At 43.9% G+C, this 12,618-nt stretch overlaps 1 protein-coding gene across 9 annotated transcripts in view; it reads left to right on the top strand.

Moving 5' to 3' along the window:
- The window catches only part of RUNX2 (RUNX family transcription factor 2), a 217,863-nt gene extending 205,896 nt beyond the window's left edge, over positions 1-11,967 (top strand). For 3 of the 9 annotated variants that reach the window (XM_050973029.1, XM_050973028.1, XM_050973027.1), the window contains one exon: positions 10,096-11,954. In XM_050973029.1, the coding sequence (XP_050828986.1) occupies positions 10,096-10,775 (680 nt within the window). In that variant the 3' untranslated portion in view covers positions 10,776-11,954. Of the gene's footprint in view, positions 1-10,095 lie in introns of all 9 variants that reach the window. The other 6 variants (XM_050973033.1, XM_018921714.3, XM_050973026.1 and 3 more) reach the window with 4 other exon arrangements.
- The last annotated feature ends 651 nt before the right edge of the window (positions 11,968-12,618 follow it).

Here is a 12,618-nt window from a genome sequence, read left to right as displayed (position 1 = left end):
TATGAGATATTCCTCTTCCAGTCTGAAATGCCTGGTACACTCAGGAAATTTCACAAACAGCAAAGGAGTCATAGGGTCATTCAGGGAAATAATTCATGTCCAGACTGGCATAGTTCAGGTGTTCAGATATGGCTGTCTCCCACCCAGATTAACTCTGCAGAACAGATATGGTCTCTGTGGTTCCTTGGTGCATGAAGATGATAAAAATCACCTCAGGCTGTGCAGTTTCAGGGGATTTTTGTTACAAGATTATTTTCCTAAAAATGGCACCATGCCTCTGGGGATGAAACATACTTGGAAATATATGAAAATTTAATCAATTATATGAGTTAGCTCTGACTTTTCTTGCATACTTATGGCAAGATCCTTCCTTTATCATCCTCAGATCACTGAGGGGCTCTTTATTGTACAGTCAAGGTGTCCACTTTTAGCTTGACAGGCAGGTTTCAGCCTTCAAACTCTTAGGCAGAACAACAGCCAAGCTCATCTGGCAGAGACAGACTTTTGTGGTGTGTCTGATCATGGCCTCCTACTCAGCCTTTATTTCACCTAAAAGTTGCTCACTGAGGAGAACCAGCAACCTTGGTTCTGCTCTAGATGGGACAGGGGACTTTCTGCACTCGTTCTCACTGTCTCTTCCATTTAAGTAATGAGTTTACACAGCTTGAAAGATGGTACAAGATAAGGACTGTTAGACCACTGCTCTGCTATGTAGACTCTCAGGCTTAGCAGAAGCTTTTTGCTGGGGCAGTTGGATGGTAAATATCCAGGAAAATACAGAGTTCCTGTGTTTCAGTGGGGAGCACAGCTGTGGCAAGCCTTTGAGAGAGACAAACCATCCAAAAGCAGAGCGTGGAAGAGGTTCAAGGTAGCCCAGCCTGGATGTAGATTGTTTCATGAATCAGCCCAAGAAAAGCCATATGGTGTCTGCAAAGGAGGCCTGTCCACTGCTGGCTGGACATTGTCCTTGCTGGACTCTCTGTAGCAACCTGAAATCTCATTGACTCATGTGAACCAAATTTCCAGACTTGACTCACTGGCTACTAAAACCATAAGATTGCATGGTGTGTCTCATATTTTTCCTGGGGAAAAAACCAGCAGGAAAATATATCTTTGGTTAATTAACATTTGAATCTGCTTTGAAGCCTTCAGAGAATATATGTTAAGAAATTAAACTAATCTCAAACCAGCAAAGAAAAATAAACCTAAAATATCTGGACCATCAAGATTTGTTTCTATAAATGTTCCTGGTTGCCTCATTCTGAGATGCTGGAGAATGTCCAGGGAAGGACAACGGAGCTGGTGAAGGGTCGGGAGCACAAGTCTGATGAGGAACAGCTGAGGGAACTTGAGGTCTGAGCCAGGAGAAAAGGAGGCTCCATGGGCCATTCTCATTCTCTGCAACTCTCTGAAATAGGTTGTAGCCAAATGAGGATAGACCTCCTCTTCCAGATAACAAGGAATAGGATGAGAGGTAATGTCCTCAAGTTATGCCAGGGGAGGTTTAGATTGGATATTATCCAGTTTTTCAGTGAAGAAAAATTTCTTCACTGAAAGGGTTGTTCAGCATTGGAACATTGCCCAGGGAAGTGTTGGAATCATCATCACTGGAACCATTCAAAATATGTTTAGATGTGGCACTTGGGGACATGGTTTAGGGATGGACCAGACACTCTTGGGTTAATGGTTGGACTTGATGATCTTGGAGGCCTTTTCTAACCTTAATCATTCTATGATCCTTTGGTTTAAAGGTAAAAGATACACATCTTGTCTACTCTCTTTTGTATCTCTAAGTACCTCCTGAATGTTACGGGATCATGGATTTATTCTAGGGCCATATGTGGCAGGAAGGGCAATTGAGAAAGGTCCAAAGAGTAGGAACACAGGTGGTTTTAGAGAAAATGCTCTTGGCTGATCATTATCAAAAATTCCCTCATAAATGGAAAAATTTCCTCACACAATGCTAAACTAAACTGAGAAAGTCATTGCTGTAGGAGTTGATTGCCAAAACCTTGCCAAAGGATGAGAAAAAAAAGGAAAAAAGAAACAGGAAAAAGAAAAATAATAAAAAAATTATGTGATGTTTACAATGCCAATAAGACCATAATAGGGGCATTTAGAAAGACAATAGTACTTATTAGGAAAAGAAAACAAGAGTCTCAGAAGAATTACACGTGTTGGAAAAGCTCTCTGTTTCAAAACAGGAAAAACCTTTTGGTGTAGCTAATGGCCAGATCCAGAGAGGTAATAACACACAAGCTCTTTCAGCTGCAGTCCATGCAGTTGCAGTTCATTTTGAGCCTGATCTTAAATCAAATCTGTTGGCCTCCATCAAAGGTGATTGTTGATAGTGTAAACATCTGTCCTGGGCAAAACCCTGATTCATTAATGGAACATCAGGAAAATTTCCTACAATGGACTAAGGTATAGCTGTTATTGAAGATTTTTTGATTCTTCCTTGGAGGCAACATTGACTGACCATTGACAGAGGCAAAATACAAGGCAGCCTGAACAAAATGGTCTGAACAATTATACCACTTTCTTCTTCTTCCTGTTTCTTTTGGCTCTCCAGAAGTAGTTGTCAGTCTTATTTTAGTTTCAGAGGAGCTAAAAAGTCTCTCACTTTGCCATCCTTACTAAGTTGCTGGGAAGGGAGTATATGTGGGTGGAAGAGATGTTCTTGTGTGGCCATGGGAGGGCTGGGCTGGAAGTCTCCTTACGCACAACAGATTTTTCTGCTGTGCCTTTTTTCTGTACTGCAAAGGAGAGGGAAAGAATCTTTCCCCAGTTCAAGAAGTTGTGTTAATAGAAGCTTAGGACAAATGAGCCATCATTGGCAATGCTGGTTGATGGGGAAGATGAGAATGGCCTTTGCTCCTGGCTCCTTGATGGACTTCTGTCATCAAGGAGCCAGGAGCAAATTTAATTTTTCGTGTGCTTCAGTCTGGCCCCAAAAGTGCAGCCAGTGTGGGACTCGTCTGCTCAGTGCTTTGAGCACAGCAGGACAAATGTGTTAGGCAATGAGCACTGTCATGAGGAATTGCCTGCTGCCCAACTATATTACCTCTCCAACGTGCCTACCTCCTCTTTTCCCATTCCCTCCCCTCACTGAGATGTCAGGGCATCCTCAGGGACTCTTCTGTTTTCGGAACTCACAGGAGCTGCAGAGCACTTCAAAAAGTCTGGCTTTGTCCCTTAGGTGTCAAAGAAGGACCTCAGGTTCCTGGAAAATCTGGTCCCAAATGAGTGTAAAAACACACATTTTGTCAGGAAGTGAATAAAATCTCACTGAAATTAAGCCAGGGACAAAGATGAAAAAGCAGATGGCCCATGACAAACTGTGAGAACGAATTTGTTCGCATGACATGGGAATAAGTATGTACTCATAACAGACTATTACTCAAGAAATTTTGAAAGAGCACAACTCCACAGGAGTCATAATGGGATTAGTCACATAAAGCTCAGTCCAGCTAAGCCTGGTGTACTGTACCTGAAAGAAGAGAAACAGACCCCAAGACAGACCACAATTGAAAGAAAAGAAAAGAAACAAGTTCCAAAGAGATGCAAAAGTTTATGAAGTCAGAAAAGTTTCAAATTAATTAAAATATGTAGAGTAGGTCTTGGATTGTTATTAGGATGGTTAAAAAGCAAGAGGCCAGAGGAAGGAGCCTTTCTGAAATGACTCAACCAGTTTGACAGCACAGAGTTGGGGTGTTTTTGGTGAAATGCCATGGACCCTGGAAGAGACTTTGCCATGTGCTCCATTACAGCATTGTTCCCGCAAACTACAATTATTTGCAATTATTTGCAAAATCCCTTTAAAAATAAGCCACAAACCAGAGGAATAGGGTTGATTTGGAATACTCTAATCTATTTTTTTTTTCCAAATCAGTATTTTGCACAAAACTCCTGGCTGGAACAGACATATTTAAATATATAAACCCACTCCTGTCATTAAAGGGAACATGAAATATTTTGTGATTTTTCTACCTATGAAGAGAGGAGTGGATTTCTAGGACACATATGTGACTTGCTTTATCTAAAAAATAATTAACAATTAGCTTGCCTAATTATTTTGTGAATTTTCTATGCATTTCTAAGCTGCTCACCCAAAAGCGAGTGTTCAGAGCTAGTTTAGATTGATTAATTATTTAATTAAAGGCTAGACTAGAGTGAAAATAATATCTAGAGCCAAATTCTGTTTCTGAAATCACATGTATGCAAACACCAATCCTGGAGTGCTCACACTGATGCTTCTGTTCAGACCTACTCCATGAGTCGTGTCCCGTGGCCTCTTCACCCGAGGCAGTGACTTAATCCCTTCTAGACTTGCTTGAAACCCTTCTAAACTTGACTTAGCCTGGCAGTGGGAAGCAATGCCACTCCATCTGAATCACACCTGAGCAGCACAGGAGGGCTGGCTTCAGATTCAGGTCCCAAAGACGGATTTTGTCCGTGCAAAAGCAGCACCGCCCTCGGTGACGCACATGCTGCTCTTGGGCTCTCATTTACCACAAGCTGTTGGGACTGGAGTTTCACTTCTCACCAGAAAGCGGAGGCAGGCGTATATTTAGACTTTCTTGGGAAGCAGCTGTGAAATGCAGGGGGAGCACACACGCACTCGGTCCCGCGGGCACACACAGACACCGACAGCTTTAGAGCAGCTGCACAAACCTGAGCAGAAAGGACACGGCACAGAGGGCTCCTGCAGGTCACTGTCTCACCAAAGAGACTCATTTCAGCATCTCAATATCCATATCATTGAATCACAGTATCACAGGATCATAGAACAGTTTGGGATGGAAGGAATGTTTCAGATTTTCTCATTCCAACCTCTCTACTCATTGCAGGGACACCTTCCACCAGACCAGGTTGCTCAAAGCCACATCCAATCTGGCTTTGAACACTTCCAGGGAAGGCACATTTTCTCTGAGCAACCTGTTTCAGTGCCTCACCTCCCTCGGAGTAAAAACTTTCTTTTGATGCTGAGTCTGAATCTCTCTTCTTTTAGTTTAAAATCATTCCATCTTTTCCTATCACTATCTTCCTTCTTTAAAAGTTGTTCTCCCTCACTTTTTTAAGCCTCTTTGAAGTCCTGGTTATTTAAATAAATAAAGTACTGGCACTATTGAAATAGACTGCTTGTTCAGTCCTGACTCACTTGAAAGATTATCACCTTCTCAATCACAAGCTCATTCCTTGAAACCCTCAAGGGGCTTCAGATTCTACTCTCCTGTATCTTAAACCTTACCTCTATGGTTTTGTGCTTTCCATGGGAACACAGATGCAGCATTACCCATCTGCTATTGAGATTTGATAGGAAGTTGGTGGTGCCAAGAGGATAGAGCCAAGCTCTCGTCTGTGGTGCCCAGGGATAGGACAAGTGGCAGAGGGCAGAAACTGATGCCCAGGAAATTCTCCCTGATCATGTGGAATAACTTCTTTCCTGGGCAGTGACCAAGCACTGGAACAGACTGTCCAGAGAGCATGGGGTGTCTGCTCATTGGGGTATTCCAGAAATGTCTGGATTATAATCCTGTGCCCTGTGCTCTGTAATGGCCTAGCTTGAGCAAGGGGCATGTACAAGATGACCCTCTGTGGTCCCTTCCAGGCTGATCCAATCCATGATTCTGTGAAATTATTTGCTACATAAAGTGAGAAATCCAGCTCACCCTCCTTCAGCCATTTAGAAGATACTCAGCCCATCCAAGGTAGTGGACTTACCACAAGTTCTGGGAGAGGAGGAATGCTTCAGAGCATGATCCTTCACCCCACTTAGGGGCTTGATAGCTTGGAGTGGCTTTACCCCAGAGGTGCTTCTTTCTTGACTGGAGCCAAGATGACTGCCTCACGCCAGATGCCAGCTAAAGGGCTAATGTTAGATGAGCTGAATCTGTGGAAAGTCATGCTCCTTCTCTTCCCTGAAGGTTTCTTCTTCACAGACCTTTCTCTTGTTAGTTGACAATAGACTGAGAAATCAGAGTTTGCAGCAATTTGGCTGCAAGGCAGATAAAATCAGTAGTCAAACAAAAGCAGCTTAGATAGCCAAGGCTGACTCTGAAGTTAAGTACATGATCTTCTCATACAGCTGAATGCATTTAAAATAGCTTTAGCTGGCCATTCTCTTGGGGCAGATCATTAATCTTTTAGTGACATCCATCATCATGAGCAGGACAAGTACTAGGAAATCCCCTCCTGGAGGTGCTCCTCTGATCCCTCTCATTACTGAGTTACCTACCCTATTTACAGTCCCATGAGCTTTGGACACCCTGAGATCCTCTTGGATGTGGCAGAGCAGAAGTGTTTTCTCCCACTTGCAAATAGGTAAAACAAGGATGTACAATGGCTTTCCCTTTAGGAGATCCATAGTAGATCAGGAGGGTGGGAAATGTTTTTAAGCTGGGCAGTCATTTTTATGCACTGGTACAGTCCTCTTTTGCAATGTAGGCATTTTCAGATCATGACATCCACATCGAATTTAGTTATCCAACATTATTCCTAGCAAAGTGATGAAGACAAATCTCTCATTCTAGCAATAAAGAGGTGATGCTCAACTTATTTAATCCACTGAGTGCAAAGAAAGGCTTGGGAATTAGATAAGATGTTGACAGCTATGCTGTAGGCTGTGACTGTGTATAGACAGACAAGCCAAAGGTGGCTTGAGGGAATGGCATGAAGCTGTACCAGGGGAGGTTTATGTTGGATATTAGGAGAGGTTTCTTCTCCCAGAGGGTGGCTGGGCACTGGAACATGGTCCCCAGGAAAGTGGTCATGGCACCAAATCTGGCAGAGCTCAAGAAAAACCACAACACACTCTCAGAGACATGGGGTGATTTTTAGGGCTGAGCTGTTCAAGATCAGGATTTGGACTCAATGAGCCTTGTAGGTCCCTTCCAACTCTGGATATTCTGTGATTCTGTGACTGGAATCTCATCTCAATAACACAGTCCTCCTGAAGGATGGGGCAAAGTTTCCTGTGCTCTCAATATAAAATAAGTGACTCTTGAGGTTGCCCAGAGAGATACATCTTATGTGTCTAAGCCTTCATTTAGGGGGCTTTCCCTTGATGTAGAGCATTGAAAGTGCAGGGACTTCCAAGGAATTTCTTCACCAAGCACTTTTAGTTCAGTTGTTTAGATGAAGTTGATCCCAACCCTGAAATCACTCCCCAGATGCTGATATAAATTTTCTTCCAAGCTACAAGCTTGCCTTGAACTGTCAGTCTTTGCATGTGGGGGTAGGCTGCAGCATCCACCCAGCTTCTGTGGACTGGATGTACTGGGGGATGCTGAATGACCAGCAACAGGTGGCTGATATCTTTAGGGAAGGTAACTGTACCTGTCTGAGCACTCTGAGTTCAACATTGCTCTTCTCTGCAGGCATCCATTCAACCCCACTTAGCTCCAGCTCTGTCCAGATGTGGATTGAACACCCCCAGCAGAGACAGTGCACCTGGATGCTCCAGCTGAGACTCTCTTTCTGTGACGGTTGTACAAAAAAAGTGGGAAAAAAGGCACTAAAGTTGTGATGAGTTTCAATGAGAGAGAAAAAAAAAAACAAAACACCTTAGAGAGGAAGGAAATAAAGAGAATCATCTTGTTGTATCTGATACACAACAATAGTTGCTTGCTCCAGGCTTCATCCTATTCAGAACTCCCATAAGACTGGGCTTTCTCAAACACACTCCAGCAATTTTGACCTTGGAGAAAAAATTGTTGATGCTGCTTTGGGCAGGGTTTGTGACTGGGCAGTCTGCAGAGGTCGCTCCCAGGCTCAGTGATGCTGTGATTCTGCAGTCATTGGATGCTGACCAGCTGGGTCAGACCCATTCCAACCATCAGTCACTCTGTTCTATGATCTGAGCATTGCAACAGCTCCCACATATCCTGGATACACAAGGATCCATGTGCAGGTGTCCAGACACCCATGTGGGATTTTTTAGATGGAAGTGTGGGAGCCTGATCAAGCTGAGCAAGTTGTGTTTAAAGCAAAAACATGGCATAAATATATCTTAAAGGGGGATTAGGGGAATGACAGAGCTGTGGCTTCTGATAGGGAAATCACACTGCTTGGAAAGGTTTCAGCCAAATGGAATGGCCTTTGGTGTCCAGATTTTTGCCCCTATTTTTGTCTGCAAAAGTTGCTGCTCTTTATATATAAACTCTAGTATCTCTGACTATTTAAGAATCAGTTGTGACAGTTATTTCCCACAGATTATAAACCAGATTACATTAAGGTTTGTCAAGCTTCCTCTGCTCTCTAATGTATGGAAAAACATTACACTTAATTTGGTTTGCTTGGGCAGTGTGGACAGGGATTAGCCACACTATATATGGACCATAAACACTGTTCTGGTTAACACCACAGTGCAGCCAAACCTGAAACTTTCATCTCAGTCCTTGCAAACTTCGGTGGTTTGGATGGAAAAGAAATCTGTAGTTGAGCTGTGCTTTATTTTTGTTTTTGTTTTGAAAAACCAAAGGCCAATCAAGAGCAGTTTGGAAGCCCAAAATCCAGCATCCTCAGCCCACCTCCAGTAGACAGGGATCTAGTGCCTGTGTAGGCAGGGACTTCGTATTGGGAAGAAAGCCAATACACAAAGGAAGGAAACCATTTCAAGGAACCTGCAGTAACTCTCCATAAAAATCTCAGGAACATAAAGGCAGACTCAATTTTGTGTCTTAATCCCCTCCAAGCAACATGTGTGTCTTGTTAAGAACAACGTAGTAGTCCCATGTGGGACAAAGATGGACTTTTTCTGCCTGCATGTCCAGCTGGTTTGGTATTAGGAATGACAGGGAGGAACCTTTGCTTTTGAGTCAGCATTTCAGTTTGCTATCTGGAATACCAAAGCAGCCAGCAATGAAAATGGATTCTCACATCAGATTTTTTAGATGCCAGAAATAATAATAGCATAGTGTTAACACCTCACTACTTGGCTTTCTCTAGGTTGTTTTAACCTAGATAAATTTATTAATTTGTGTCTTTTTATCCACAGCAGTGCCTTAAAATTTGCACTTAATTGCAGCAAAAGTAGTTTTAAAATCCATCTGTTTTACACTGACCACTCCTGTAGCACCTCACCACCTCTTGTATAATGTGTTCCCAATGCTAAAATAAAGATGTACAGCGTGACATTGTAATTCCATCTATGCAAATCTTTGAGGCTGTTGAAAAGGTAAAATTTCCTATTATATTTCTGGCTTTAAGAATGATTGTAGAACTAGGATCATCCTTACCATGAGGTATTCAGCAACTGGGCACAGTGGGTGGAGCACCTTAGGCTATCTTGTGTCTCCCCATGCCTCTTTATATCATCCAGAGGCTGTTCTTTCTTCCTAAGCTGTATCTAAGGGACTCAGTTCAAGCAAGAATGTTTCTAATGACCCTAGTGGACATCAGATGAGGTCCAGTGAACTACTTCCAAGAGGGCACAAATGTCAGTCAGGGGTGCACAGAGTGTCAACAATTTGTTTCTGTCTCTTCTTTTTGATTTTCATATCTGAAGTTGCTGAAGGGAGCTAGGCAGGGATTTACATCAAACTTTGTGTGAACTCTGCCATGTCTCCACACATAAAAAAAAATGTTTGAAGGATCTAAGCCACTGGTTAGCCCTTATTGTGTCTGGTGTTTAGCTGTCTGTTCAAACCAAAATGCTGAAAACTGGGACCCTCTGTAAAGCAGCAATTTAGCTCAGGCAGAAGCTGTCCAGCTCTCCCAACTACACAGGACATCTGAGTCACTTAGAACCATTACCATGGTTCCATGGCTGGCCAGGAAAACAAGCAGGTAATTCACCAGCTAATTCATAGCTATGAGATGCCAACCAGAAAAATGTTCAGGCCTGTCCACAGGTTTTATGAAGAATGAGAGTGGAAAGATAATTTAGTTTTATAATATTTAGTTCATGCTAACCTACAATAGGCTCTTGTCTTAGATTACATCTGTTCTTTTCTAATGGGCCTACAGAGAGTATCACTGCCAGCTGGTGAAATTTTCCCTTTCATCAAAGAAGCCTTGGTCCCATTGAGGGCACAGCAAGCAGCAGTCTGTATATATGTGTGAATGAAGGCTCATGGTGTATCTTCCTTGCAGATTCAGATCCTTGCACTCCTGATGCTCCGCCTGCTGCCACTTCACCACCAACTTCTGAAGAGCCTGGACCTTTCACAGCTCCAGCATCACCCTCCTGTTCCTCTGACACTGGTACTGCATCATTTTCACCACCGTTACCCACGTGTGTTGCAGCCTTACATCCAAAACCACCTCCTATTTCACCATCAATATCCACTTCTGCTGCCACTGTTCACCCTGGACTTCCTTCTCTTCCTGCCCCACCTGCCTCTACTCCATCCCTGCACCCTGGGATTTATCTCCCAGTTGTCCCACCCAGTGGTGCCACCCACCTCATCAACTGGCTGCCCTTCCTCGCCTCAGCAACACTCGCCACCATCCAAGGCAAGGAGGAAGACCAGCCACCCATCAGCACAGGCTCCCTGGAAGGCATGAAGCCCTGCAGCAGCCCAGCCCCACACCCTTCCCAAGAGGAAAATCCCCAGGCAGCAGCTATGGGAAGCAGCGCTTTGGGAGCTGCATCCCCACCTCCGGCTGCCCAGGCGGCGCCTGCGGGCTCCGAGGCATCAGCGAACGTCAGCGACATCCTGGCAGAGCTGCGGACCATGAACAGCCACCTCTCCACTATTGCCCGAGCCCTCACCCAGCTGGCATCGTCCCTGGCACCCCAGCAGGATGCTGGTGGCACCCCACCTCCTTAGTTCCAGATTTGACAGGGAGTGGTGCTGGCCAGAGGAAAGGGACCCTCCCCAAACCTGCCCACACCACTGGAGCGAGTTCGCTGCAGTCGCAGACACCGACCGTGTCTCCCCTGTGGGTTTTTTTGTCAGTTTGTTTGTTTGCCCCTTGTAAATGGATGCATATATTAAAAAATAGTTTTGTGGTCTTGTTAATAAAATTGTTTATGTTTCTGGCATTCCTTTTGGATGCACTCACTCCCCTCCTCTCACCCATTAACCACACGAGCACTGGTAGGAGCCGGTGAGGTCTCACACAGAAAATGCTGGGAATCTGAAGTGGTGAGAAGTTACCCACGAGAAAGTGCTCAAGGCGGTGACAAAACCACTCTGGGCAATGTGGGGGGACACAGAAAGGAAAGGACACAATGCAGCTCTGAAAAATTTCCATGTTTATCCTCATCCATGTTAAATGGCACAGCTCTGTTGAAGTTGGAGCCCTTCCCAGTGCCCTAAATCTCAGGGGTAATTGTAACTACCAGCACAGGTACAAGCCACGATAAATTGTTCAGAATATAAAGCAGGGTAGTTGTCTAAGCAGCAGTGGGGCTGAACAGCTACCAAACAGCCTCATCCACCTCCTGCCCTCCAAGAGAGAGAGAGGTGAAGGTGCTTAGCTCAAGTCAATCTGTGTGATTTGCCAGCGCCCGGGGTTCTTCAAGGGCATAAACAGACCAAACTATTTTACAACAATCAGCCGCGCACACGTGGATAAATCATGACATTTCACAATCTTTCCCTATTGCCAAGGTGCAGCAGCTTGCCTAAAGGTGACATTGAAAGTGTGAAACCTTAAACAGTCCTCTTGGTAGATGGAGGAAAAGCTCTTGGACGTGAATCCAAGTTTTGCTCTTCCCAAATGTCTGGCCTGTAGAGCAGCTGGTGAGGTACAGTTGGACAGGTGGAGGCCCCAGAGCTGGAGATGAAGACTGGGATGTGCTTGGAGCTCTGAAAGAGCCCCTGGAAAGAGAACTAAAAGTTCTTGCAGAGCTGTTTTGTGCATCTCAGCTGGGGTCTGCCCATAGTGCAAACAACCAGACCAGGTTGTCCCTGTCCGCAGTGTCCCTGATCTTTAAGGTCCCTTCCAACCCAAATCATTCTATAATTTTATGAACTCAAAGTCCAAAAACTTTTCCCAAATGTGGGCCAAGCACAGTCCTGGTGGCAGCTGAGTCAGGCTATGCTGCTGCTCTTCCTTTCATCCCAGTGGATTAAAACAAAACACATGCTCATGGCAAAGAGAAGAAAGTAAAGGTCTCTGTGAAGCTGTGTATGATCTTGCCATAATTTAGCTACACAGCCCTCAGATATCAGGATCTGAGGCCATCTCTAGGAAAATCCCAGACAGACAGATCACGAGATAAGATTAAAGAGGAAGTATTCTGTCTATTTGCAAATATTTCTGTTACAGATGAGACTAAGCCACAAAGATTGAATCAATATACAAACTTCCCCAAAGCTCAGGTGTATTTGAATTTGAGGTTTTGGTTACTGCATATGTATTTACATATAAACCTATCCATATTTTTTGAGCCTGTGCCTGAAAGACAAAGGAATTGTCCTGCTCAATCATGGGATTTTTTTTCTAGTCTGATCAGACATTTTTTGTTCCTCTGCTGTGTTTAGCAAAAAGGTGAAAAAAACCCCAGCCATTTCATAGATGTCCTACACTACCTTTAAAGTCTGTGTTAAAATATGTGTTTCAACTAAAGGAGATAAAAGGAGTATCTTTAAAACATTCTGGTTTTTGATTTGTCCATTGCAGTTTCCTTAGACTAAAAAAGCAAAAATAAAGGAAGTTTATCAC

This window comes from Serinus canaria, chromosome 3 (assembly GCF_022539315.1).
Source record: "Serinus canaria isolate serCan28SL12 chromosome 3, serCan2020, whole genome shotgun sequence".
NCBI classification, from domain to species: Eukaryota; Metazoa; Chordata; class Aves; order Passeriformes; family Fringillidae; genus Serinus; species Serinus canaria.
The sequence above is the reverse complement of the archived record's forward strand: the minus strand, read 5'-3'. Positions and strand labels throughout refer to the sequence as shown.